The sequence below is a fragment of the Thermothelomyces thermophilus genome, chromosome 4 (genome assembly GCF_000226095.1).
Source record: "Thermothelomyces thermophilus ATCC 42464 chromosome 4, complete sequence".
NCBI classification, from domain to species: Eukaryota; Fungi; Ascomycota; class Sordariomycetes; order Sordariales; family Chaetomiaceae; genus Thermothelomyces; species Thermothelomyces thermophilus.
Genome location: NC_016475.1, coordinates 3,184,010 through 3,211,143, shown reverse-complemented (window position 1 = coordinate 3,211,143; position 27,134 = coordinate 3,184,010). Strand labels below are relative to the sequence as shown.

Genomic DNA, 27,134 nt, shown 5'->3' with positions numbered 1-27,134 from the left:
AAGAAATCTACGAAGTACCAAGCATTCAAAGAACGGTTAACCTCCCTCGGGAGGGAAAAAAAAGTCAATGCCCTCAACGCCATAGAAACCCCTTTCACCTAGGCACTCCCGGTCCATACATACCAACTATTCAGCTCTTGTCATTATCGCCTGCATCGGGCGACGGGGTATCATTACGTGTGGGATTTAGTTAACGCCATGTCTCCTCCGATAAAGACGACGTGAGCCGGAAGGCCAGATTGAAACGAAACCGGTGAACCTTCAACCTTCCCCCCCCCCCCCCCCAACCCAAAAAAAGGCCAAAACGACGCGGAGAACATGGAATAATTCCGAAACTCCCGCAAGGATAGAAGGAAGATAGGCGTATTGTTGAAGTGACACTTTTGTTCCCCATGGTCGCATTTACTTCGGCTTCTCCCCACCTGGTCGGGCAGCAGTCTCGGGGGCCGACAGCGGCGCCGGCGCCTGATTGTTGAACCGCCACTGAACGGAATCCATTCTATTACCGCATCAGTTTAATTGGTCCTGTATGGTTGTACACCCTGTAATCGACGCTGAAAGGGAAACAAAAAAAGGTTTTAACTCACGCGAACCCTGGAGTCGGACACTCAATTGCCGGATTCCACGCCTGCAGCCTGCGGCACAACCGCCTCGCATGCAGGGTGCCGTTCTCCAGCCCACGCACCGTCGACCGCGCCTTTTCAAAAACGAGCGTTTGCGTTTGCGCCGCTCCCGCCTCGCCCTTCTGGTCTCCCTCCTTCGCATCCTCGGTAGGGAGGTAGACGAGCGTGACCACACAAACCGCCCCGGCCTGCGCAGACACCCGCTCTGCCGACTTGATCCGCTGTGGATCAATCCGCAGTTGCACGGGCGAGTCCGAAGCGGTGGTGAACACTCCTCTCTGGTGGTCGTCGATGAGGCGCAGGTACTGGCCAGGCTCCGCCGACCGGAAGAGCTCCTTGTTGCCGTCCATGAAGCCCGCGAGGTCAAAGACGTCCATGGTCGGGACAAAGCAGTTTTGCGGCAAAGGTAAGGTCGGGGTGAGGGCAGAGATTTCAGGCTTAGAGAAGCCGGCCGTGGCGGGCGTGCCTGATTTGGAGACGTGGGTCATGCTGGGTGAGTTGGCGCGGGTATTGCCCGTACTTGCATTCATCGTAGTGAGCGGGGTGGTGTTAAGGTGGGAGATTGGTAGAAGGGTTGTTGTTGGCGGGGGCAGTTGGATAGGCGGAGCGTTTTGTTCCCGCCTCTGGTTGGGCTCGGGCGATGGCTCGGGAGCTGGGGCGGACATTGGAGAAGGTGTAAGCGTGGGCGCGGCTACGGGTTGAGGTGTGGCATGTCTACTCAGGCTGAGAGCCGCCGACGCCGTTCCCCAAAGCCGTATCTCGTCAGCTACTGGGTCCCTCGTCTGGGGTGGCAACTGTGCCGGTGCGGAGCCCGCCCTGTCGTTGCTTGTTGCCGGTGGGTTGGGCTTCTCGTTGACGGCCGACAAAGATGCTGGCTGCGAAGGAGAATAAATCCGAATCGGCTCCGAAGGTAGAGGTCGTCGCGCGCCCATTGGCTTAGGGGACTGAGGGTCAACTCGAGGGTTCGCGGCCGCAGGATCTGGGAAGTCCTGAAGGATGTTTTGCAAGCTGGCGGGACTCAGCTTCCTCACCACGCCTTGGGATTGGTTTGCAGCACTACTTGGCGGCATTGTTCCGTCGGTTGGCCTCTCGGGCAGCACCGTGGACGGCGAGCCCTGGGTTTGGCTAGTGAAAGGCCGGTTACTGCTGCGGGCGTGGATCTTAAATACCCTCCTGTGACCGCCGCCTTCCGTGCTCGACACCGAGCCATCCCCCGATTGCGACTCCGGACTCGCACGAGCACTGCGAGAGGCGCTCCTGTCAGCGCCACCGCCAGCATTGACCGTAGTGAATCCGCTGCGGACCGGCCCCTGCAAGTTCAGCGCCTGAGCCGCGATATGTTGCGCAGAAGACATGGGAGCTGTTGCAGACTTGGCAGTAGCGTCCGCCCGATTATCCTCTCCGCCAGGAGCGCGTGTATTGTTAGCACCCTCCTTGGCAACATCTCTAGACTCGGCCGTTCTCTTGTTGATGGATTTCCCGTCGGATTCACTGGCGAGCTCCTTCTGAACAAGACAAGCCGTATCCGTCATCTCGACATCCTCACTCCTGGAACCTGGGACGCTGTCTCGGAACGACTTGTCTGTAGACTGTAGCGGCATCTCCCTGCATTCCCTCTCGGATCTAGATGACAGCCGAGTCCCACAGGCCGGGTAAACATCACGCTGACGGCGGAGAACTCGGGTCTGGAAATAATACCAAGCCTCCCTGACAAAGGGGATATCCCGCGAACTGGGATCGTCAAAATCGAGCTGAGATAGATGAGCCGCCTTCACCCATCCGACACTCCACATACGACTGCTTCTATCAGCTGTTGCCCGTAGTCCAAAGAAGGGATATGTGTGGGAGACTTACTAGTCGGCACTCTCGGCGCACAAGACGGGGAATTCACGTTTCCTCTCGAGTGGGCCTCCGTTTTCGTAACCTTTCGCCCAGCCCTTTATACCGACAATATTGCCGTCGATCTCACGATAGACATAGCATTTGGGTAGTTTGGGCACCCCGAGTGGTCTCCGGTCGTCACTAAACTCGCGGAAGATGCCAGTGTCGGCCAGTGTGCCCATCAGGCCGGCCTGCGAGGTGTCGCCCCATGGAAGGATTAGAACGGGGCACCTGAGGTCTCCGCCGCTGGTGACGTAAAATCGGCATGGCTGGGGCTCGGTGATGGCGGCCGTTTGCTTGCGATGCTGGACAGGTTTCTGGGAAACCAAGGGGTCAACCGCAGGGTAGCCCAACTCAGCGCGCTTCGTCTGGCTGAGGTTGTTAGCGTTGAATGCCTTGTAGGACCCGTCCTTGAAGGCCTTCAGGACTTCTTGGTTATTCTTGTCCGCCATCTCCTTGGTACAGCCGCGAACCCGATACCCAAGAGTCTCAATGGCAGTCACATGGGCCTTGGACATGTAGCCGTGCTGAGCGCTAGCTAGGTGCTTGGCTGCGCCCCGAAGGGGATGCTCGCCAAAGTGCACTCCATGTTCGTCGCACTTGAGAATGTAAAAGTGGCCCACAGTAGGAGGATACTGGACTATGATGTGCTTGTACGGTGCCGGTTTCTCTGGAGAGCCATATACATCCTCAAATGAGACGGACCTCCCAAAGGCCGTGTCGGATGCTACGAGCAAAGGATGATCTACTTCCGAGACGTCGGCTCCATTGACTCCTTCGAGCCTGGCACGCTTCACGCCAGTCGAATCTGCGGGCGAGCCGGGATTCGACTCCCCGTTGACTTTGCGCTTCAAGGCGGAGCCCGAATGAGGGCTCGACTTTGCAGAAAAAGAAGATTGGAGTTTATATGGAGAGGTTGGGGCCTCTGGGGGGATGTTTTCCTGGTCGAGAACAGTTGCCGGCCTGGTATTCGGCTTAGCGGGAGATTGCTGCGCAGAGGAGGCAAGAGGATGCTTGCGATGCTCCTCTGTTGTCGGGAGCGGATGCAACAGCGTAGTTGGCGTGCTTTGGACTTGCACAGAAGGGCGCAGGGGCGATGCTGTTGGTGTATCCCCCGAGGCGTCGTTCTCGACCGGAGTCGACTGTCTATCCACCTCTGTTGCCGTCGGTGTTGGTAGCGCGGATAGCTCAGGTTGAGACGGAACCTTGGCTAAAGAAGGGGGAGCAGGAACAGTTGCAATGTGGGCGGGCTTGCTCGAGACACCAGCCATGGAGGTTGCTCTCTGAGGTGTATCTGAAGGGGGCAATGAAAATGTCGACCGATGATCTAGGCCGAGACCAGGCTGCCATAGCAGGTATTGATTTAACAAATCGTCCGGTCTGAGGCTTGCTGGCAAAGAGCTGTAGTGCGAAGTGACTTACTCCGGCCGTCATGACGGCTGTGATGGCTCTGTACAATTCCATGTCGTACTCCTGTTTCTGCTGCTCGTAGAGCTTCTTTCGTTCGTTCGCCTTGTCCTCGTACGCCCTCCGGATTTCTGCAATCTCTAAGTCTCTGCTCTTGCTCAGGGCCGTCAGGACGCTGCCCAGCAGTCCCTGAGACGGCTGAAGCTGAGCCTCCATCCTCGCTTTCTCCTTTTCAAACTGCGCGTTGAGGGCCGCCAATCTCTCGTCCAACTCTGCAAGCGCCTGCTTTTCCTGGATGCCATAGTGACGGGCCAGCTCATCGATCCTGCGCTGGATTTCGGCGTGGTCCGCCTCGGCCCGCATCGTCTCGGGCAACAGGCCCTCTGATGCCGTCATGTTGAGCTAGTGCGGCGTCACCATGCACATCTCAAGCGTTGGCCTGGCGAACACGGCCGGGATGGCGATTCAGGAGCCCCAACGACTAGCTCAGAAACAGGGAGCTTTGATCTCTGTTCCCAATTTGATTACCTGGAAACGACAACGTGTATGTTAGTTAACTGTCAATATATTGCTTTCGAAATCATACGGGTGGACCAAATGAAGCGGCGATGTGAAACAGAAGCAGCTATTCAGTGAGGTGAAACACGGCACCAGAGAATGCGTTGGAAGATAGAGACAGTTGTGCCCAGCCTCGGCCAAGAACCATGATTAGTAGCTAGCTGTACGGACAGCTTTCCTGGCTCATAGTCAAGAGGAGGCACTGGATTCGCTTGGTCAGGCAGGTAGTGCTGTTAGGCCAAACAGGCTCTTGCATCGGTAACGTGCTGCGGATTATGTGTGTTTGCGGCACTGTCCACCCTCGCCGCTCGTTTGACGAGGTCGGGATGTTTGTGTAGGTGGTGCAAAAAAATAGACCCAGAAGAGACCCGAGATGAAAAGACCGCAGTCACATACAGTGCCAAAGTCCGGTTGAAACCCGGCTCTGCAGAGGCTTCCATTTCATGCCCCACCCCTTTTGGGCGATTCTGATCTGGGCGACGCTTGCCTGGCCTGCTCGGGGAAACCAAGAGGGTTCAGAAAGCCTCGACTCTAAGAAGGGACGGGCGCCGGCTGCTTCACTGGAAGTTGGCAGAAATGGAAATGAGACTGTCCCGTGCAACGAGGTCGCTGGAAGGATCTTCAGCGAGGACCTTGCCCGCTGGAACTGCCAACTTGGCAGGCACGCACAAGAGTAGGCGCGTAAGGTGACTTGGGTGAGGGAAGGATTAACATCGCGCTTACCGCAGTCGTGGTTGTGAAGGAGCATTTAACGACCCCAAATTGCGAAAGGCGAGGCGATGCGCGCAACGGAGAGACTGGCGATAAACCGGGAACGCGGACGAGATGAATGAATATAGGTGGTGGGTGAGCGGTAAATGGAAAGGGCAAACGTGGATTGAAATGACTTGAGATAATACATTTGCTTATTATTGGGAACTTCGGGGGTCAGTTGCGCCAGTAAGGGGCTTGGAGTGGAAGTTGGTTCCAGGTTCCTGTATGTACATACATTATGTAGTTACATACATACCTGGTACGCCCGTATAACCCTAGCAGACCTTGAGCACACTGGATTGTAGTCATCATATTGTAAGTTGCCCGTGTAGGGGATCCGTCGAGGCGCACTGTACTGCACGGGTGTGGGTCCACACCAGCGACTCGGCACGCTAGGGTATTTTGAGAGAGCTTGCGCCGGACTAGCGAGTAGAATAATGTGGCTGAGACCTAGGAAACGGTATGCCTGACAGGGATCATGGTGGCCGTATAAGATTAGCACTCGCGTATGTACGGATTACACTAGAGCGCGCTGTGTTAGATGCGGCGTAGTGTAGAGTACACCCTCGGAGGGTCGGGTCCCAACATCGGTGCAACGAAGGAGCGCAATCCCTGGTGTATCGGCCAAACCACCTGGCATAAACGCCTGAAGATAAACATTTTCAACCAGACAGGTATAACTCCTTGTATTACGCTTGAATGCATTCTGTGTACAAACTCGCATCTGTTTTGAGTGAGGTATCGTAAAGTAAAGCGCATTTTTTAGTTTAGCTTGGTTTGGATCAAATGTGGTCGTTCAATTATCGGGCGTTATAGCGTGCATTTTTGACGGTATCAATAATCATTACGGAGTACATCGCTAGATTCCAAGTGTTAGACGGGTGATTAGGTATAACGTTATAAAGTAATTAGAAGGTAGTACGTGTCCCGTACATCCAGCTCCGTGAATTAAGACCTTGTATGCTCGCACCTCCTCCCGAACTCTCTACCTGGCTTTCCAGAGCAACTGCGTGGTATAATCCGTATATAATCCGAAAGCTCAGGCACTCTCTCTAGGCAGACATCCCCAATCCGTGGCTGCCCAGGGGAGTCCACCCTCCCGGCGTTAGTGTCCTTCGTGTCAGATAATCAGTGATCAGGATCCATCGAGTTCGGTCTATTTCTCCGGCTGCACCACAAGTGTCTGGAATCCAAATGAAAGCTACGAGAGTACGCAAAGTACGCAATACATGTGTAGTACAGACATGCATCATTCCATACACGAGTGTAGCGTGTGCTTAAAGTTCCAGTTTCGTATAATAAGAGCACTTAAGTGCGCTTCTTTCCCACCAAAAATCCCTCGACATGTTAGGGGTATTATTAGGTGTCTAAACAGCGCATAAGCTAGTTATTATTTGCCACGGATCTCTGTGCTGGACCCACCCCCGCCTGTCATGCCACCTTCACAAAACAAATACAGTACGAGACTGCCGGGCCAAATCCGTTGGATCGAGCGCCTCTAGAATTCGAGCGCCTCTGGAAGTCGAGCACCTCCGGAATTCGAGCGCCTCCACCGGCAAAACATACAAAATCCATACTTCTGCACCTCCAAAGAGCCCTTGGGCGTGTGCGAAATAGTGCACGCAGCAATGTAGTGTGTGTACACTAGTGAGCACCAGCGGTGTACAACCGGCATGCTTTCCGAAACACACGTCTGTTGATCGTTATCAGCCCCAGTCATTTAATCGGCTGCGGCAACCAAGTCCGAGTCTGATGAATCATCGACTGTTTCATCCCTGTATCTAACCGCCCTATCATACTTACCTCTGTCATTTCTCACGCACCTCTAATTCCGCCGCTCTAATTCCGCCGACAACATCACACCAAGGGTCAAACCCGCACTTCGGTCCTGACAGACATACAACTAAGCTCGGTAGGTGCGTATACAAGGTGCACTACATTACGTATATCCTGTATATACGTACAATATGTAGGCAGCTATAGAACGTCCCAAGGGCAAGATTTGATCCTCATTACAGCTATGGTATCATACACCCGCTCTTGGTCCTTAGGCTTTCCCATGACCAATCATTACAACAACGCGACATCACACCCAACACTCATCGTGTCCCGTGACTGGCTAGATCTATGAGGGGCTGCTTTTCTTATAGCCTAATACTAGTGAATAGTAGTAATGAGTGGCACTAGTGTAGACAGTTCTGCTGGAGCCTGACGGGGACAAATTAGCAGCGGGGGCGCGCGCACACTAGCCTGCATCGCCACAAGCACCGTCACCAATGGATCTCGACGAAAAAGCGCCGCAGGTCTGGTTGCAGCCGGTGTAGAGTGTGGCCGACGTTAAATACCTAAAGGACGTACATACGTGCCGACCTGCATCGTAGACAAATCACTTATACAGCAAAACAAAATAACCAACCGTGCCATAGCCCAGTACGCGGCCGGCAGTCCAGTGCCGTGGCTGACGCGCTGTCATAACTGCTAGGTCGTCAGGTGACCCGTTACCCAGAGTACATAATTTCCTGCCAGTCGCTTTTCGAAAGTATCGGCGACGCGTTGATGGATATTCTATACCTGTATATATATATAGGTAGGTATGCACGTCTTATTGATTAGGTACCTTGCCTTCTACTGTTAGGTCGCGCACACATAGCATCAAATGGGTATGGGGTTTGTGGACTAGCACATCGATTCAGCACACTGCCAGATACCGGGTAAATACCCGGTCGTTTAAAGAGCCGGGGTTTGCTCTGGCAATCTCCGTAACCAGAGTTTGCCGATCGGTCGGAGTCAGTTGGTGTTGGCTCGGAATAACTATCCATCTGGCCAAGGATTCTGGAGAAATGTAGCCTACAGTGCGACAAACTGTCGTGTGGTAGACGTTGAGACTGCATGTACGTTTGAGCGTACACACGTAACTGTGCGACAAGTTGGGGGATTAACTGATTGGCTGATTGGCGGAGGACACTACGGAGTAGGGTAAACCGATTACTCCCGCCTCGTGTTGGCGGCCAAGATTATTCGTCGCTGAGCTCATCATTCCAATCGCCATCACCTAACGCGGCTTGGCTGCGGCCTGTTGGCTGCGTTGTTACACCACCCATGCGATGCTGCTTGATCCTTTTCGTAACACCAAACATAGACCGGCACACGAGAATAGCTGAAACTGGCCGGAACACGAGAGGCGCGGCATCCTTTTACGTGCTTCTTTACACCTACCTCAATTCAGTATCGAGTTCTAAGCTCGGATACGTCTGTCGGAAACCTCGATATCTCTTTGTTACCTTCATTCGAGATGGAAACAAGGGAGATGATTGCCTTCCTGACTTCAGCTGAAAGCGAAGCGAACGACGTTACCGCATTTGCCCCTTCCAACAAAATCACATGAAAGCCATGCTTGTAGAACTGAAGAGCTTGACTTTTGTTTTTCTTGATTCCAGATTACATACGCTGCTCGACATGTCTGATGGATGGTAATTTGTTATCGAAATAAGAGCCGGCCAAATGCAGAGTTCAATCCATAAGTTTGATGAGTTGTGACGAGCATAGAACAGGATTGTAGCAGACGGCAGAGAGCTCGTGTCCATGTAATTAAGTTTTAATTATTTGTCAGGGCACAACGCTACGAGGTGACATTATACGCAGTAGCGGCCTCGCTTGGGAACTTTTGCAGACACGCCGTGCGCGGTTACTCGAAATATGTGGCGCACCTAGTGGCTGCGCTTCGTATCAACTGTCAAAAGAAAGCAATGGCGTGGCGTCCCATGCCTCAGGTAATTGAAAGGCCTTGAGTGTTATGGTGATGAGCTTGCCGGATCAGGCAGACAAAGGCCGCGAGATCAATGAATTGACAAAGGGCTAACAGCGAGTTCGAGTTTGATATCAATGGAAGACCCATGCATCCATCCGATGCTCAGGCGCCTTGTTCCTTCGAATCTACCGCGAACCGAGACGGCCGAGCGACCCGAGTCACGGCTGTGAGGAAATGAATTTTATGAAACTGGAAGAAACACAACATTAAGGGTAATTAATTATTCCCAGCCTATTACCTAGCATTATTATGGCATCTCAACCTCCTTCCGACCCCGCGGAAACACACGCCCCGTGCCGGCTTTCACCACCTTGCAAGCAGGGTAACCACGGGCTCCACTTCAACGCAAGAGGCGAGTGCGTCATTAAGGCGATAGGAAAATACTTGTTCACTGAGGAGGCTCTCAAACATGATCTCGCGGCTCTCAGGAAGGGGGAAGTTTATCAACAGGATGACTTCTTCAAGCGAGCAAGAGCTTGGTACAAGGCTGAAGTTGATCGGCTGCTGCATTCAACACGGGTGAGAGAGGCACGTACATACATACCTACGGTACATACCGCGACACCACGGGTTTCGCTTCTGCATACCCAACTATCTATCTTCTTACCTATCCACAGCTAGTCGGGGGCCAAATCCATTTCTAACTCGTCATCAGGAGGAATCCGAGGCCAAATCCGAGGCCAAATCCCAGGCCAACCCCGAGCCCTCGACAGTCGATTCCGGCACAAGAACAAGTGAGCCTGGCTCAGGAATACACATTCCGACCGGGCGGGCCACGAGTTCAAAGTTCTGTGATACTTGTACACTGGGCAGGCGATTTCAGATTCCGACTCGCATCCAACCCGCCCGCGCCGCGAAGCGAAAGGCGGCCCCGTCGCCGCCCATAGTAATACGACCCGCACGGCGCAAGAAGGCGGCACCGGAACGGGGCATTCGGCAGCATGGAATCCCGCCCATCGACTGGGAGAGCTCTCACACAATGGGACCCGACGAAACGAGGGGAGACTATACCCTGGCTGTGCGCGACTGGCCCCGGTTGATGAACAGTGACCCGGCTGAGCACGTTTCTTGTCCCCGGGCTTGCGCGCAGCTGCAGGGTCTCAACCTGGCGGGTTTCTGCATGCAGCTGGAGAGGGCCGTGGGGGCCAAGATCGCAGAGATCCTGGCCAGAGACTGCGGGGAGATCGAGACGGCCTCGGTCAACAGTCCGCGACGGCCTGACGAAGCGCCGGCTGCCGTTGGCAGCCAAGCTAATGAACCCGAAACCGCGCGACAGTCCCACGGTGACCGGACCAACAACCGCGAGGTCGCCCACCCTGCTCCCTTTCCCTCTCCCTCGCCCCTCCGAACCCGCCCGCGCGGTCGCCGCTGCGCACTGGCGTCCAAGCCGAGTCCCGCGGCCCCCTTCGAACCCGCCGAGTCCCGCGGCCCCCTTCGAACCCGCCGCGGCCCTCGCCCCAGGCGAGGAGGACTGGCGCCCGCCCGCCATCCGCATCCCGCCGGCCGCCGGCCGCACCAGCAACCCTCCCAGTAGGCGCGATAATACCGGCACCTACACGACGAATCCGTGCACTTGCCCGAGTGTCACCGGACGCCGTAGAGAAACGCGACCCGGCAGCGGCACCATCGCCGACAAGGTGGCCGACCAAGCCCGCCAGGGCGATACCACCACCAACAAGCGGCAGCGCACGCGGGCCCCCGAGGCAGAGATGGAAATCAGTCCCATGCTGGGGCGGTGGCGGCGCCAGCAGCGGAGACAGAGCGGTTCCGTGGGATGCGGTTCGTTGGCGGGCGCCGAGCGGCAAGAGGAGGAGGAGGAGGAGGAGGAGGAGGATTTGGGGGCCAACGTTGTTGAGGTGTCGGGGCTCCGGTTTGCGGTGGATCTGTGTGCTGCTCTTGATGGCGCGGTTGGCTCGCGGTTGGCAGGGCGGACTGCTGATGCGTCCCATTTGGGGGCGGAAAGAGTCCAGGAGGGGCTGAGGTTTCTAATGCTCTAATGGAAATAGTGGTGTGCACTAATGTACGGATCCGTATGTATGTACATACATACATATGTACATACAGTACAGTACAGTACTGAATACATTACACAAGGGTGCTGCGTAGTATACACAGTGTAATGTATTCGTAGTGGAGATGAGATGGGGTTTTTTGTGTTGGTTCTTGTGATCCCACAACACTACGCTTGCTCGGGCTAGTGTGCATTTTAGCCTGTGTTAAGTCGCTGGCTTATTGATAACCGAACGTGTATCCATGCATTCGGCGGATTCGCTAGGGTTGGGCGATCTTCGTCGCGAAGGCAGCAGCGGCCTCAATACAGAAAACACTCCGAGGTGTAAAGACTACGAAGTAGTGTATGCAAACAGCGGCATGTTAATCTGGGGATGTAATGTCACGTTCACCTTCCTTATTCGGTTAGGGCAGCAGAACTTCAACCCATCACCCATGTATATATCTGGCAACACACTTGATCCTCCGTTTCATCAACCTCAACTCTGCCACAGCAACTGGAAATTAGGCCCTTGACCAGTTAGACCATGTTTTGAACTTGGCTATCGGGACCTAGACGTTGACATGTTTGGTCTGCTAGGTTGAGCTCTTGGGTTCGAGATCAGAATCAGACTTCGCACGGTAGTGACTAACGGTGGTAAGAATGAAGTTAAGATGCGGTAATGGCCAATCCTATTGAAGGCTAACTACATATTTCTAGAATTGGTGCCTATGCGCGGAGGCATTTATTCTGCCAACCAAGAGTTGTACGCCTGAGTCATGGAAAAGAATAGAGAAGTCCGCAAAAATCGGCCTCAACCCACAGCCGTTCATTCAGTAACCCACGGCAATACTGCCATAGCTAATTTGTAATTAACAGATGTACTAATAGTGCCGGTCAGTTTACATCCGTATGTATTACAAGTAAACCTTACCATCAGCCCGACAGCACAATGCATGAAAGACTGAGAGGACAGATATATGGCTCCGGGGTTTGGTCAGATATCTGGCTTGGCTAAGCTCGTAGTGACCTTCGTCGTTCTGAAAATTGGCAACGCTATTCACACAGAAGTCCGAGAGAAGCTTAACAGAACCGACCGTTGGGGTATCGGCAGCAACATGGGGAGTGTGTTGAGAGGGCTGGAGGAGCTGGCCATGATGGCAATAGCAATCTACTTGCGCCGAGACCTCCGTTACACAAATCACAAACGGGCCACGAGAGCTGGAGTGGAGCGCTGGTGCTCGGTTCGTCGTAGTCCGTTGTCGGGAAAGCACTGAAGCTTGTCAGACAATGACACAAAGGTGCAATCTCGCAATGAGCAGAGAATGATCATGGGAACTTGTATGATTATTCAAGATACCTAATTATAATAAGCGGTCTGCTTTGATGAAAACTCAAGTCCATGAACAGGTGGTCACACTCTCTTGGGTTTAGGGTCTCTCTTTTCCCAAGCTCAACAATATTATGGACTATACAGGGGATGAGCGGGAAGCAGTTCGTTTCAGCGTTCCTGGGCTCACCCGAAAAGATGCGACCTGATGCCTTGTGAAGAAGGTAACATTCGAAGAGTGGCATCATGTAGGTTCTATTCTCTATTGCCTTCACTAATCCCAGTCGCGATTATCTCATGGTGGGGGCGAGGAAACCATGACAAACAACTTACAACACGCTTTAAAATAAGGCGCTATAACTTCGTGGAGGACAGGTGGGCATGCCAGGTATTCGAATGTTGTAGGAGCTGTGGGTGGCGGTTTCTAGATGATATGGCTGTTGAGCTGGCCCTCCTCTGGCCGACTTGCTTCACAATGATTGGATCGATCTTAGTGGCATTATAGACCGATTTCGAGGTTTTGTTCAAGCGAAATGTCAGTAAGTTGTTGGTATATCCAATTACTAATCATTGATTCCTCCTGGAATGGGAGGGGAGACTGAACCAGCTCGGTTCGGTTTTCCTGATAATTACAGCCAGAGCTCGCCGAGTTGATGGCGCTCTGTTGGTTGGTGCTGTTGCCTGGGGGGCTGCTGCTTCAAGGGCATACGAGATATGCGTATACATTCTTAAACAACGTTAGGTATGGGAAGGGCATGTCGGTCAGCCTCCGATCCGGGAGTAATCGTCGTGATAAGGTCGACGACCATTAGGAGATGGGCAAGGTCGCTGCGCTGAGGTCAGCAAGTTGAGAGGAATCTGGTTGTTTCTGCTTGGTTCCGGCCCATGACGGCGCTCAGGGAGGTATAAAGCAGTGCTGTTCTTGTGAAGACCCAGGCGAGGAGATCATTGGCGAACTGGACGAAAAGCTGTTGCATTGACTCGGCACATTTCGCGCACAAATCTCGCAGGCAGGAGCTGACATGGCGCAGGCGTGGGACGAGGTCCACGCAGCGAGCCAAATCGCTGCTGCCATCTGTTTTGTGGGTCTCATTCACAACCAAAAGCAAGAACGATCCGCCAACCTTACTTCCGGGCAGCCTGCAGACACACCACGGTGGCAAAGGAATCAACATGCGGATTACGCTTTGGGGGTAGTCTTCCTTGGCAGGCACTATCCTGCGGCGCCTCGCACTCGAGCTGGCTCAGTGTCCCGAACTCTTTTTGGCGCGGGCGATGGGTGGACACCCAAGCCGATCCGCAATTCTTCAGGAAGGCACAAAACGCGCAACTCCGCACAAACCGCGCATTAACAGGAAGGCACCAACACAGTAGCGCCCCAGCTGGTTACTGGCCCTGGTCTATAAGTAAGCCCACATTTCTCCTCCTTTCCGGCGGAACCTGGACCCTCCATTCCCAACTCGCATCAACTTGCACAAATCGAAGACTGTTTCGCGGCTCCACGGACCACACAAACACTCAAGAACATCAATCACTTATTATACCAAACCACTTCAAGATGGCTGGTTGCGACTGCAATGGTTCTGCCTCTGCCTGCAACTGCGGCAGCTCCTGTTCGTTCCCCCTCCCCCGCCCCCCCAAACAACTCATCCCGTTCGAAGATACTTGATCGAGCGATACTAACTCGTCAATGGACATACAGGCTCTTGCTCTGGCTGCAAATAAACTGCTCTCTCCTCTGAGGAACTAGGTCGCATATTCATCTACCAAGCCGATGTCTCTACTCAGGTTTGCAGCAGCCGAGGGACTCTCGAGGAAGCAATCACATGGAAGCAAGCCTGAATTGAGAAGACCGGTTTCTGATCTGGGTGGAGATTCGGTGCATTGATTGCATGAAGTTCATGAATTCCGTCTGAGGAAAAGTCACGAACGAATACCGATGGCTAGGAGTCACTAGTTATTCTCGAAATTGATGAATATCGTCTTGTTTGTCAAGTTCACTTGTTGCAGTGATAGTAACTCTTGTCATTAATGCTCCTCAAGGGAAGGAATACAAGGCACAACGCCCATCCTTACCCTCCTAAACATGCCCTCTTCAACCTCTACAAGAAACGGTATAATAGTAACAATTATTTGCTAGCCTGTTGAATCGACCATCAACTAGTGCTACTTGTTGCCGCGTGGCGACCATGTCCAACATGCGTATTTCATGCTCATCGTCAAACCCTTCGCATCTCAACCCATCATCCCTCTCTAGAAAGACATCAACATCCGCACGTCAAGGCAGGGCATTCCCCCGCAAAACCCCGTATCCGCTTCTGACTCGCACCCATGGAGCGGTTGGTTAATTTTGTAGCGCATAAACATCCGCAGCAAATGCCGCATCAAATAGTCCTTAATAGGCATATTATTCGACAGGGCCGGTTGATAATATCCACTAACGAGATGGGATGTGACCTTTTTTTCAGGGGGAAACTCAATACATGCCTCGACTTACCAGATCTCTCCAAGGGAGAACAACCATCGGTGTAGAAGTATTTGAGAGTGCCGTTAATATTTAATTATGCTAACTTCCTAGGTAGTGATTGGCGCCCCGAATGATGCAGGAAAACCCAATCCAGAGGTCTCTCACGCTCAACGAAAGCTTGATCCGGATTGCGTGCCTCGAAAACTGGCCGGGGTAGGGAGGAGGGCCGGGAGGGGTGGAAAGGGCAAACGGGGCCCCTGCCTTCTGCTCTTGATCCCTCCCGCCACTAGGGAAGACTCAGCATCTACAGAGGGGGGCAAAGAATTGTTCGAGCACCATTCATATCCCGTCCCTTGACCAAGCTTCGGACCAACGCTTTAAACCCTTCCCCCAATGCCTCGACCACGCATCGGACATCAACCGCCCTCGGCTCCTCTTCCACCCCCATCCCCTCCTTTCCTATCTTCCCCAGCAAACTCAACTCCCAGCTCACACCCCCTGAATCCGAATCGGCTTTTGTTCCATCGCCGCCAGATCCGGTCTTGCCTCTCGCCAGTACCCCTTTGACATCCCTCCCCGACCTCAGCCCCGTGCCTCCAGAAATCTTAGAGCTAGCCGGGCCAATGACCGTGTCGTCCAGGAGTTGCTGCCAGCGGGCAAGGTACATCCCCGGACCGGAGAAGGACCTCTTCTTGCTTTCCGCCTCGCTGGCGTTGGTGCCGTTAGGTGGAGACGTCAAGGAAGCCGAGTTTGGGCTGGGCGAGCGCGGGGTGGAGCGCCCTGGCCGCGACCAGCGGGAAGGAATAAGGTAGGATGTGGGGGCTGCTGGCGCTGTAGCAGTTGAGGAAGGGTTTGATGGAGCGGAAGGTGTTGTGGCGGCGGCGGAGTTGGTGGTGATAGCCGTGTTGTTAATGCTAACCGTGTTATCTAGGATACGTTGCATGCGTTTTAGAGAGAGATCTTCCAGAGCCGAAAGGTAAGCCGCGTGTGCGTCGATGGCGGGAAGGATACGCGATCGCGTGGAAGCGGGGAGGGTTGCAAAGAGATGCTGAAGGTGCCCGCTTAAAGCACCGGCGGCCCCTGGGCGATTGTCATCCTCTGTATTGAGAGCTGTCCTGGGGTATTCGGGGTTGACAGGTTGTCGAAACACCTTGATGGTTTCCTTAGCCCAAGCGCGAAACTCATCACAGACCTCTGGACATTGGCTTGCAAGTTGGTGCAGCCAGTTGTAGAGAAGGTGACGGTTGTTTCTGAGGAGAAGGACGTAGTCTTCCACCGAAGCAATGTGGGTCTCCGATGTCTCTGCTTTGGTGGGCGTCAAAGAGCCTAGAAAGCCCGAGGTGTTCTTCTTTGTTCGGCTGATGTTGATGAATTCGGTTAAGAACGCCTCTCCTGCGGATACGTGCTCATGGAGATCAACCTTCATATGGATGGCTCTGATCATGGGCTCAAAGCTTGCCACGGCGTCTTTGATGGCCTGGGTAAAGAAATCAGAACTCTGACGACACAGGGTGTTGATAATCTCATCGCGATCTCGGGCTTCGAGCAACGCCGTAAGATACTCGGAACACTGTGATTGCTGAGTCTCTGTAAGGGAGGCTAGGAGCTCTGGGTTTGAGCGCTCCAGGATTATCTCCACCACGGACCGTTTTCTCTGAGCGCTGACTTTGCGAATTTCGTCGTGTTCGGCCCTTGATTTGTTGAGGTATTCCCTGATTGCAGCAAGCTGCTCTTTCGAGCAACCCTTTGCCTTTTCTATGGCCTCGGCAGACTTGCGGAAGTCAGAAGCATCCCATGTGAGGACAAGCCAAATGATTCTGTGAGGGTTAGACATAGGCCCGGACGATTAAGCAGATTCATACCTTTGAAGAAGGTTCATGCCGTCGTCGGCATTCTGGGTCAGCCCGACCCAATTCAAGATCGAGCCGACGCCCACCTTGGCCAGGAGCAGACGCATCATGCCATTGAGCATGGTTGCTGCATTGCCGATGCGGAGCGTGTGCTTGACCATCGAGTACGGCAACAATCTATGCACATTCTCCAAGAGCTTCAGTAGATATGGGCCCTCTGGTGACACGATGAAGATGTGGTGTATCAACGTTGCCAGGCTGCGATTTTGTCAGCGCTGGTCACTGCGAGGAATCAACGGATCAGAATCTTACTGGATTATGACATAGTCCGCCGCTGCCCGAACTCCTGCAGAGTGCTCTTCAAGGCTCTGCTTCTCTGCCGCGCAGGTGAACAGTTCCTCAATCAAATCTCCGTAAACGAGCTCTCGCACACCATCCTCCCATGCCCGGACAAGATCAGTAGCTTTGGACCTGTCATATTCCCCGTAAAAGTTTCGACCTGCGTCATCTGAGACGCCCCCAAGAATACCCCTCGACACGGCCTCGTGAAGAGCCGAGGCTGCGGTGGCTAGGGTCTTCCTCGTACCCAGTACACCTTTATCGTAGGATTCCGAGAGCTCTGCTTCGGCAAGCTTTTCCAAGATGCTCTGGAATTGAACATGCCAAAACTCTGGAGGAAGGTTCCGAATACCTGGGAGAGGGAGAACGATGCTTCGGAGCACGCCGGCAAGCAGTGGAGTTGATACTGAGTCCCTTGCGTATGACGGGCCGCTGCTGGGCTGCTGGTGATGGCGGGTAAACGGGTATCCATATTCGGAGATGGTACCAGGGTCTTTGAAACTTTCCACCTCTGCATAGGTCTGGTGATGGGTAAGAATGTCGAGAAGGGCATGGAGTTGGGCTGCTGTCAGGGGGGTCGCAGAAGGACATTGAGACGCATGTTCGAGAGTGCTGCTTGCTATTTGTCCCTCCATGACGATACATGCGTGGCGTGTCAGCGCCCAACAGGCTGCTGCAGCCTGCTCCGCAACAGCGCCCTGGAGGCAGCCGTGGACGGAGCGACCCGAACGATTCTTCTTGTGCACGGCGGAGGCGAGCAGGGAATTTCTTGATCGCAGGAAACACTAATTAAAAGATGCGCATAGTCGCTATAAATTATAGGATGCACTATGTCTCCAGGCCATCTTGGCAAAGTTGCTTTGTTGTCTTGACCGAATGAAGGGGCTGCTGATGGCATGGCTCTGAGCGTGGCTGTGGTTGCACGAGAGTCGGTGACGTTGAAAGTGGACACAGAGGTACATACATACAACCCTAACCCAAAACACTCGTTCATGGGCGATACGCAGTAGACAACCAACCCACCATTGTCCTGCGGTCACTAACCTTCCATTCAGAGGTGGCAAACAATGTTAAAGGTATAATATAACCAGCCCGCGCTGCGACCATGGTTGCATTCCATTACCCACATCAGATGCGCGTGCAACGATTGATTTGAACGGTGATGCAGGGACCTGCAACTGCCATCAATCACATTAGTCACCAAAAGCGGAAACCGGCATGTTTGCAGCTCAGAGCAAGAGCACTGCATGCGCAGACAACACGTGCAGCTTATATTGCTCCACTGGTGGCACCCAACAGCGCCGTTGTGTCTTCAGTTCTCGCAGATCCGTAAGGGATTGTTCCTTTGGCTTCGGTCGGCTTGGAGGATTCAATGTGTCTAAAAGGCAAACCAGATGGGGTGGAGATTCACTGCTGCACCGAGGTAATGGCTCTCTGCGAGACTTGAGCAACTGCCTCGAGCAAACTTCAGGATTGTCAGTTGAGATGGCTCTACTGTCAATAACACTCTTTAACCTGTGAGGCGTCCCATTCCTGATGTTGATCGCTACCACGAGCCACCCATGGAGCCCAAAAAATCCGGGACTGATGACGACCTCGACTTCTCGCTAATAGCACCAGACAAGTGTGTGCTCTCTGCGGCACTTCGATACGGGTACAACCAAGCAGCCAAGTCTGTCGTGGGGCGCCATTTCCAGTTTGGAGCATGCACACCGCGAAAGCCGAAGTCGAACTCCCCAGAGATCCCAGCCGTCTCCTTCCTCAGTTCATATTATGCCATCTAATTACGTTCCCTGGCTTACAGCCATCTCCTGTACCCGGTCAAGGGCGTCTCCTTCCCAGATGGGGGAACATGTTCTCCGGTTCAAAATCCCGTTTTAAACACTGCCCTTCCACGATAATCCCTTGCTATTCCCACACCGACACTCACATCCGACGCTACCAACTCTCAGACATTACCATTTCTCATTTCAAAGCAAACATGTTACTTTCGAAACTATCTATTCTGCTTGCCAAATGGCTGTCCGTTGCTGTGTATGCCGGAACTCTTGTCCATGATGAACAGTTCATCCCGGACCATATTCTCAGGGTATCCGTTGCCCAGGTGCCCTCGGCTTGCGAGAACCGGGAAGACGTTGTCGTCAACGGGACCTCACCGGGGCCTGCCATACACTTGCTTCCTGGCGCTAGGACTTGGATCCGTGTCTACAATGACATGAATGACCGGAACCTTAGCATGGTGAGTAGAGCAGCGCTTCTGTACTCATGGAATGCACGGGCACTGATGAGACTCGCAGCATTGGCACGGCCTTTCTCAGCGATTCGCCCCGTTCTCCGACGGGACACCATCCGCAACGCAATGGCCCATACCGCCCGGGCACTTCTTCGACTACGAAATTCTGACCGAACCAGAAGACGCAGGGACATACTTCTACCATTCACACGTGGGCATGCAGGCGCTGAGCTGCACCGGGCCCTTGATCGTGGAGGACTGTGGATCATCACCGTACCACTACGACGACGAGCGAATACTGCTATTCCAAGACCACTTCCAGAAGAGCGATCTCGAAATGATTCAAGGCCTGACGTCAACGCAGTTCACGTGGACCGGCGAGACACGGGGTATCTTACTGAACGGCAGGGGCGTCTCGCCGAACCAAGCAGCCGTCCAGGGCCGACCAGGCGAAGCCAGCGGCTTCTTTGGAAGCCACCGTTTCTCAAATTTCCGCGCGGGTGATGGCACCTCCAACTCCTGGGATGGGATACGTGGCGATGATCAGATCGAACCTCCAACTGACTGCACTCTCCCGGTCATCGATGTCGAGCCGGGCAAGACTTACCGGCTCCGCTTCATTGGTGCCACAGGCCTGTCCCTTTTGACGATGGGTTTCGAGGATCACAACGATCTCACTATTGTTCAGGTCGACGGCAGCGAGTACAATGCGCCGGTAACGGTTGACCATATCCAGCTCGGCGGAGGTCAACGTTTCGACGTTCTTCTCCGCACCAAGACGGCCGAGGAGCTCAGATGCAACGGCGACAAGACCACCTATTTCCTGCAATTTGAAACCCGCGATCGTCCCGATCCCTACCGCGGCTATGGCGTCCTACGGTATAATCTCGGCACTCCGGTCCCCGCCGCCCCCACGACTCCGGCGCTCACTCTCCCGGCCGAAGTCAACAACTGGCTGGAATACACTTTCCAGCCACTTCATCCTTCGAGCAGCTTGTCTCCCACGGCCGAAGAGGTCACCCGCCGCGTCATTCTCGAAGCCGAGCAAAAGATCGACCCTGCAACCGGTCGCCTTGTCTGGAAGCTCGCGCACATGACCTGGACTGACATGTCACGCGACAAGCCGGTGCTAGTCGACATATACGAGCGCGGGGAGGCCGCCATGCCGGACTATGCCGCGGCGCTGACCAACTACGGCTGGGATCCGGCAACGAAGCTGTTCCCCGCGAAGAAAGACGAGGTGCTCGAGATTGTGATCCAGAACACGGGATCGCACTACAGCGGTGCCAGCGGCATCGTCGAGACGCACCCCTTCCACGCCCACGGTCAGCACTTCTACGATGTGGGCAGTGGGCCCGGCAAGTACGATCCCGAGGCCAATAACGCCAAGCTGGCGAGCTTGGGATACCGGCCAATCAAGCGGGACACGACAATGGTGTACCGGTACGGCGAAGGCAAGGTGGCGCCCGGCGAGCCGGCCGGGTGGAGGGCGTGGAGGATGAAGATGAACAATCCTGGCGTGTGGATGGTGCACTGTCACATTCTGGCACACATGATCATGGGTGAGTATATTAACCTGATGTCTCATTTGCGTAGCTTGTGCTTTGCCGGATGGCATTTGCTGACATGAGGCTGTGTTCTCAGGCATGGAAACGATCTGGGTGGTCGGAGACGCCGAGGACATCGTCACAATTCCGTTGTCTGTGAGCCAGAACTACTTCACATACGGCGGCAGCGTCTACGGAAATGATACACACGCCCCAGAGGTTTATCACTATTTCGACGACACGAACAAATGTTGTGCCGCGGGGGCCGGGGATAGTGAGGATTCCGGTCACTAACAACAGGATGATCGGGGAGACTGGCTTTTCTTGTTGCATCAACTGACTTTTGTCATCAGTTTAAGTGTGTATTAATAGCTCTGCATGGTTGGAACATGGAGGCTTTGATATCGTGTAGTCGTCCCGTCGAACCAGCTGCGGCGCTAGCGTCACGGCATCAACAATCACCAACTAATGAAGACAACTTACCATTGCTAGAACCACACCCTGAACAGTGCAACGGCACAACCGCGAGCATTCTTAAGCCATTACCCAAAGATCACCTACCGTACGTCATGCCTGCTTGCCCGTGAACGACTTCTGACTTCAAGCGGTGGTGGTTGTTGGAGACCTCGCTTGGTGACTGGGGAATACCGCACATGGCCTGTCGGCGGAAAGCGGTCTCAGACGGCAAAATAGGGGGACAATGCCCCGTTCCGGTTAGCGGAGGCAGGCCAACCCCTTCAATCTAGCCCTCAGCCTCCCCCGTCCACTGGGCAACAGCCAAGGCAGTTACTTTCGTCAAAGTTGGGGGATTCTCCACCCTCATCGCTGCCATTTCCCGCCATCCCCATTCGCGTTTGTTTGTCCGCATCAACGCTCACGACGGGAGTTGTTGTCAGCGCGAAGCCAGAAAGCTTGATGAGTCGTTAGCGGCTCTTGGTTTTTGCGTTGCCCTCCCACCTCCCCCCTGCTTCAACCCATTTTTTTCCCCTTCTTCTGCCGCCCACATAAAGTCGGAGTGACGTGGTCCAGTGCAATTGCGCAGCTGCAATCGGCGAATCGCAAACAGAACCGATCCAACTTCCGACCTATTCACGACACACATTTCTAGCCATTTCCCAACTCCCAGATCTCGCTGGTAGAATCCAAACTCAGGCTTCTGTCGCTCGTTCGGGATGTCCTCGGACTCGGAACCATCTGCGCAGGTGCTCAATGGCCTTCCCGACGCGGGGCAGGCCGGCCTTGAAGACGAATCAACCACGCCGCTCGACGAAGAGTCCATTCCTGCCTCGTCGCAGCAGAGCATACCCGCAACCGAGGCTCCCAACTCCCCGGTAGACCCGACATCGTCGTTTAAGACGGAGCACAATGAAGACCGCATAGCGGCCTCGGTTGTTATTCCCTCGTCGCTCACCCCTCCTCCCTCGTCGCAAGTACCCAGCGCTGCCGTCACAGGTGCCGTCAATTCCCTCGGCTTCATCGGCTCGCAACGCTCGGGTATCTTTTCGCCGCCAGCAACTGGTATGAACGGCGTCAAGCGAGAGGCTGCCACGGACGACTTTGCTACCCCAACCCCATCCCAGATTGCCGATGCTTCGGTCGAAGAGCTCCGGAGCATGCTCCAAGGGTGCCTGGCCGAGCACGCAAGACTCAAGATGGAGGCTGCCCACCACAAACTGCAGTATAACATGCTCAGTATGCGGGCTGAAGAGGACACCAAGCGTGCCGCCGTCGAACACGAGATGACGAAGAAGGAAGTACAGGCGCTGCAGCAGGCCGAGGGCGCTCGTCAAGCCCGCCTCGACATCATCACAGCATCCGAGTTGACGGAGGCTAAGTACCTGCAGCTCAAGGCTATGCACGAACGGGTACTCGAAGAGAACGAGGCCCTGCACAAGAAGATCAGGGCGGCGAGGAAGGTCATACAACAGAAAGAGGACGAGATCGCCGCTCTGCTCGACGATCGGGAGATGCTGCTCAACCGCATCCGGGAGAATCGCGACCACTTCCACCGCCTCTGCCGCCCTGGAGGCATGTTTCACGGGGCCGTGACGCCCAAGCCCCAAGCCCCAAGCCCTCAGCAGCACCGAGCCACCCCACGACAGACTCCCAAGACATCGCACCGAGAAACCCACCGGGACGCCCATCAGGAAGGCTTTGCCGCACTGCTCCAGGCACTCAGCCAGGACAACAATAGCGCTCCCTCAACTCCGCTGATCGGCCAACGGCCTGGGCCGCGTGTCCCCCTGAAGCACACACGCAATGTCCAGTCCATGTCCTCCCTGCCATCCACCCCCCTGGCCCGAACCCCCGGGAACAGCCGAGGCCTTCTTCCGTCGATCGACCTCGTACCCCAAACCGAGCCGCCGCAGCGGCACACCCGGTTCATACCCGAGACGCCTGCCACTCCCAAAGGCCGTGAGCGGCGCAGGAGTAGGGAGAGCACGATCTCGGCCGAGGATAACCAGGAACTCGCGCGCCAGGCATTGCAATCCATTGTCTCGCGCGGTTCACACCATTCGCAGAGCTCGCGTCGACGTTTGTCAGACGCGGATGGAGGAGCAGAGATCTACGAGAGCCAGGCTAGCCAGGCAGCCTCGGAAATGCTCCGCCGGGACGCCCGCGAGAGCTTTGAATTGGCCGCCTCGGTCGGAAACTCGAGGGACGGCACACCAGCAGCCGCGGATCGGAGCGCCAAGCTGCAGGCTAAGCTTTTTGGGGGCTTGAATAAGAGCGGTCTCTCGGTCCCGGGCAAGCGCAAGTATAGTGGGCACCACCACGGCGAGCTTGTGGATGGCTACCCGGCGCATGACCCCGTCACCAGCCCAACTAAGAAGTTGCGCGAGGTTGGCGGCCTGAGGGATCCAGGTCGAGTCGGGCTAGGAATACAGTATGGCAGGGAGATATAGGTTGGCGACCGACGAGGTAGTGGTCGTTTGAACTTTTTCAGTTTTCTTCCTTTTGAGGTACACCGGCGAATAACAAAATTTGTGTGCTTTCTTGGTTTATGGCCATGGTGGACGATGAGGACGGTGGTTTTGCAGTCAGCACACCGGGTTGGCCAAAGGGTTTCGATGATGCAACGGCGAAATGGTCAAGGACGGAGGGCGGTATATGATGTTCCCTTGCTGGAATCTCGGTTTGCATGTAATAGTATGCTTCTCAGATTGGCTCGAGCTTTGCGGTGGTTGAAAGCCGGCCGATTAGCGGGGGGACCGGGAAAAATGAAACGTCGAGGCCTGTGAAAGCTTTGTCTGCTCAGTGGATGCCCTTGCCTGGCACAAGCCATCGTTCTCCCCAGTGAGCCCGAGCTCGGTACCCCAACCCCAGGAGTGGGGACCCCGCGCTGCCGATTGACACTGCCGCCTTTTGCCTCCCGGGTCTGCGTTTTCCCCCTCTCCACTTGCCGGGCGTTCACATCCCCACCGGGCATCGCGGCCGCGAATTATCCCGAATCAAAGGGTTTCCGCCGTTGGAGGCATCAAGAAGCTGCGATGCCTCCTTAGCCTTCTCTCTTCCTCTTTTTTTCTTTTTTTTTTTTTCCCTCTTTGTTCCTATTTCGTATCATCTTCCAGATACCCCGGCGTTCGGTTTGCCTTGATATATCCAAGCGATTGGCGTTTCCGTACTAGGGATACCTTCCCAAAATAACTGCCGAAAAGCTCCCTGTCTGTGCTCCGACAGCTCACAAGCATCGGGCAAGCTTCGTCTCCCTGTTGTTGTACCGGATTCTCTAAACAAGTCAACAAATTCTTTGTCGAAGACGACGCCATGACTGTCCTGCCTAACGGCATCAAGGCCGTCCTGGCCAAGGCGCCGACCGATGTGGTCATCCTCTCATCCCTCCGTACCCCGATCTGCCGGTCCTACCGTGGCCAACTCAAGGACGCCTACCCAGAAGAGCTCCTCTCGGTCGTCCTCCGCGCCACCCTGGACAAGAACCCGCAGCTCAACCCGGCCGACATCGACGATGTCGCCGTGGGCGTCGTGCTGAACGAGCTGGGCGGCTCCAAGGCCGCCCGCATGGCCATGAACCACGTCGGCTTCCCGTCGACCACCTCGCTGTACACGGCAAACCGGGCGTGCGCCTCGTCCCTGCAGAGCATCGCCCTGATTGCCTCGCAGATCCGCACCAACATGATCGACGTCGGCATCGGCGCCGGCATGGAGAGCATGACGCGTAACTACGGCTCCAAGGCCATCCCCGTCGACTTTTGGCCGGCGCTGCGCGAGTCCCCCGTCAAGGACGCGCGCGACTGCATCATGCCCATGGGCCTGACCAGCGAGAACGTGGCGAGCCGGTACGGGGTCTCGCGCGCCGACCAGGACGCCTTCGCGGTCGAGTCCCACCTCCGGGCGGCCCGCGCGCGCGACTCGGGCGCCTTCGACGCCGAGATCGTGCCCGTCACGACGCGCTTCCAGGAGGTCGACAAGCAAGGGAACAAGGTGGGCGAGGAGAAGACCATCACGGTCACCCAGGACGACGGCATCCGCGCCGGCGCCTCGATCGAGTCCCTCGCCAAGCTCAAGCCGGCCTTCCGGCCCGACGGGGCCAGCACGGCCGGCAACTCCAGCCAGGTCAGCGACGGCGCGGCCGCCACGCTGCTGATGCGCCGCAGCACGGCCACGCGGCTCGGCCTGGCCGACAGCATCATGGGCAAGTTCGTCGCCGCGTCGGTGGTCGGGTGCGCCCCGGACGAGATGGGCATCGGCCCGGCCCTGGCCATCCCCAAGCTGCTGGGCCAGCTGGGGCTCAGCAACGCCGACGTGGACCGGTGGGAGATCAACGAGGCCTTTGCGAGCCAGGCCCTCTACTGCGTCCGCGCCCTCGGCCTCGAGAAGGAGCTGGCCGAGGGCAAGGTGAACCCGGACGGCGGCGCCATCGCCCTCGGCCACCCGCTCGGCGCCACCGGCGCGCGCATGGTGAGCACGCTCATGCACGGCCTCGGCCGGACCGGCGGCGAGGTGGGCGTGGTGAGCATGTGCATCGGGACCGGCATGGGCATGGCAGGCGTCTTCGTCAGGGAGTGAAGGAAGCGCTACTAATTAATTATTAGGTGCTGAGGTAGCATAAGGGTTGGGGGAAGAGGGCCGGGGCCGGAGGTCTTGGGTCAGTCGGTCCTCTTCTTCTTCCTTTTTTTCTTCTTGCTTTTGGGCCTTTCTTGTGAATACTGAAATCATGGTCAGGAGGGCTTTGGATCTCTTTCAAAAAAAGGAATGGAAGAGATTGTGTTTTCTCGTCCAACCCAAGAATAATACAGCGCTTCAACGTCATCGATTACCAAGAGCAACAGAACGATGGTGTATTAATTAAAGCACCGACCGGGACAGGTCCCTCAAGACGGTTTACGTGTCCCTGCGCACTTGGCGGGAAAGGAATATAATTATACATTAATCTAAACGTCGCTTGACTGGTGCACTTTGAGCAGAATGAGTTGCTAGGTCATCCCAGTCTAATTAGAGTGTTTGAAGTCTAATTAGCACTTGATGGAATATGGTGGTTGTTGTAAATCAAGATAGTTCAATAGTTCGATGTCTCGAGTTCGTGGGTTCCTGTAAGTTGGCCCTGCAGCCAGGTATAAAGAAGAGGGTGGGCACAAAGAGGGCTCCACCCACAAAGCCAGGACCCACCAAGACTTATCTAATCTAACCTTACTCGTACATGAAAGACGCGTCCGCAGACAACGTACTGCATCAGCACTCTTGAAATGGCGGAAGGGATAAGAAGGAAGGGGGTGGAGAGAGAGTCGTTGATTTCAAAGTACCCAGTTCCTGGAATGATTAATTACTGACATGTTTCCTATCCCTCGAGCGAGGAGTGCTCGTTTCAAAACGGGCGGCAAGTGAACTTCTCTGGTGTGTCAACGTGGCTGATAATATGTGGTGTTCCTCCGGAGCTATCACTTCTTCGTTGGCCTTCTCCTCCAATCCTGCGACGCCCGTGCCTCGATTCTGTCTTGTCTACCTTGAATGTGGGATGAAAGTATGGGGTTCCTTGTCCATGCAATGAGCCAGGAGTCATATATTACTCTGTGCCTACACACGCAATGGTTTATTAGCTGCTATCTGACCGTGTAAATAAGCTGACACAACCACAGCTCCTCTCCGTCATCCCATCCTGGGCCTAAAGCTCTGGAGATCCGAGAAGATGGAGGAATTCCCAAGGCTGGTTTCTCGAGTTGCTGGCTAGGCGTTCTCTAGAACCTCGAACCCTGCGGACTCCCTGCAGCCAAGTCGATGCCCGATTCCAGGCTTCCCCGGCAGTGTGTAATTACAGGGAGAGCGCAGTGTGGTGTGGGTCGCAGTTTGCAGAAAGCAAGCGGTATAAATTGACTATGGAAGAAAAAGAGA

The 27,134-nt window shown here is 55.0% G+C and overlaps 6 protein-coding genes across 6 annotated transcripts; 4 read left to right on the top strand and 2 right to left on the bottom strand.

The window, feature by feature from the left end:
• Positions 1–298: 298 nt before the first annotated feature.
• Positions 299–4,238, bottom strand: MYCTH_2307197 (uncharacterized protein). The gene is made up of 3 exons (XM_003664359.1): positions 2,478–4,238; positions 588–2,420; positions 299–499 (listed from the first exon to the last, which is right to left on the bottom strand). Exons 1-3 carry the CDS (start codon positions 3,773–3,775, stop codon positions 403–405), a joined length of 3,228 nt encoding a protein of 1,075 aa, XP_003664407.1. The 5' UTR covers positions 3,776–4,238; the 3' UTR covers positions 299–402.
• Positions 4,239–9,587: 5,349 nt separating this feature from the next.
• On the top strand, positions 9,588–10,655 carry MYCTH_2307194 (uncharacterized protein). Its single transcript, XM_003664358.1, has one exon. It carries the CDS (start codon positions 10,010–10,012, stop codon positions 10,562–10,564), a length of 555 nt encoding a protein of 184 aa, XP_003664406.1. The 5' UTR covers positions 9,588–10,009; the 3' UTR covers positions 10,565–10,655.
• Positions 10,656–14,782: 4,127 nt separating this feature from the next.
• MYCTH_2307191 (uncharacterized protein) lies at positions 14,783–17,914 on the bottom strand. The gene is made up of 3 exons (XM_003664357.1): positions 16,980–17,914; positions 16,680–16,925; positions 14,783–16,634 (listed from the first exon to the last, which is right to left on the bottom strand). The coding sequence occupies exons 1-3, from the start codon at positions 17,639–17,641 to the stop codon at positions 15,122–15,124; spliced, it is 2,421 nt and encodes an 806-aa protein (XP_003664405.1). The 5' UTR covers positions 17,642–17,914; the 3' UTR covers positions 14,783–15,121.
• A 1,073-nt stretch (positions 17,915–18,987) lies between these two features.
• MYCTH_2063133 (laccase-like protein) lies at positions 18,988–21,080 on the top strand (the record flags this gene model as incomplete). The annotated part of the gene is made up of 3 exons (XM_003664356.1): positions 18,988–19,245; positions 19,304–20,801; positions 20,884–21,080. 3 exons carry the CDS (start codon positions 18,988–18,990, stop codon positions 21,078–21,080), a joined length of 1,953 nt encoding a protein of 650 aa, XP_003664404.1.
• A 756-nt stretch (positions 21,081–21,836) lies between these two features.
• On the top strand, positions 21,837–23,711 carry MYCTH_2307189 (uncharacterized protein). The gene has a single exon (XM_003664355.1). It carries the CDS (start codon positions 21,959–21,961, stop codon positions 23,690–23,692), a length of 1,734 nt encoding a protein of 577 aa, XP_003664403.1. The 5' UTR covers positions 21,837–21,958; the 3' UTR covers positions 23,693–23,711.
• Positions 23,712–24,328: 617 nt separating this feature from the next.
• MYCTH_2307188 (uncharacterized protein) lies at positions 24,329–26,192 on the top strand. Its single transcript, XM_003664354.1, has one exon. It carries the CDS (start codon positions 24,555–24,557, stop codon positions 25,812–25,814), a length of 1,260 nt encoding a protein of 419 aa, XP_003664402.1. The 5' UTR covers positions 24,329–24,554; the 3' UTR covers positions 25,815–26,192.
• Positions 26,193–27,134: the final 942 nt, after the last annotated feature.

Excerpts from the sequence above, each read along its gene's own strand:
- MYCTH_2307191 (XM_003664357.1), bottom strand. The coding sequence starts at position 17,641 with ATGGAGGGACAAATAGCAAGCAGCACTCTCGAACATGCGTCTCAATGT. Across the intron at positions 16,926-16,979 it reads GCGGACTATGTCATAATCCA|CCTGGCAACGTTGATACACC; the intron begins GTAAGATTCTGA and ends ACAAAATCGCAG. Across the intron at positions 16,635-16,679 it reads GGCATGAACCTTCTTCAAAG|AATCATTTGGCTTGTCCTCA; the intron begins GTATGAATCTGC and ends TAACCCTCACAG.
- MYCTH_2307197 (XM_003664359.1), bottom strand. The coding sequence starts at position 3,775 with ATGGCTGGTGTCTCGAGCAAGCCCGCCCACATTGCAACTGTTCCTGCT. Across the intron at positions 2,421-2,477 it reads TGCGCCGAGAGTGCCGACTA|TCGTATGTGGAGTGTCGGAT; the intron begins GTAAGTCTCCCA and ends TGATAGAAGCAG. Across the intron at positions 500-587 it reads TGTCCGACTCCAGGGTTCGC|AATGGATTCCGTTCAGTGGC; the intron begins GTGAGTTAAAAC and ends ATGCGGTAATAG.
- MYCTH_2307189 (XM_003664355.1), top strand. The coding sequence starts at position 21,959 with ATGTCCTCGGACTCGGAACCATCTGCGCAGGTGCTCAATGGCCTTCCC.
- MYCTH_2307188 (XM_003664354.1), top strand. The coding sequence starts at position 24,555 with ATGACTGTCCTGCCTAACGGCATCAAGGCCGTCCTGGCCAAGGCGCCG.
- MYCTH_2307194 (XM_003664358.1), top strand. The coding sequence starts at position 10,010 with ATGGGACCCGACGAAACGAGGGGAGACTATACCCTGGCTGTGCGCGAC.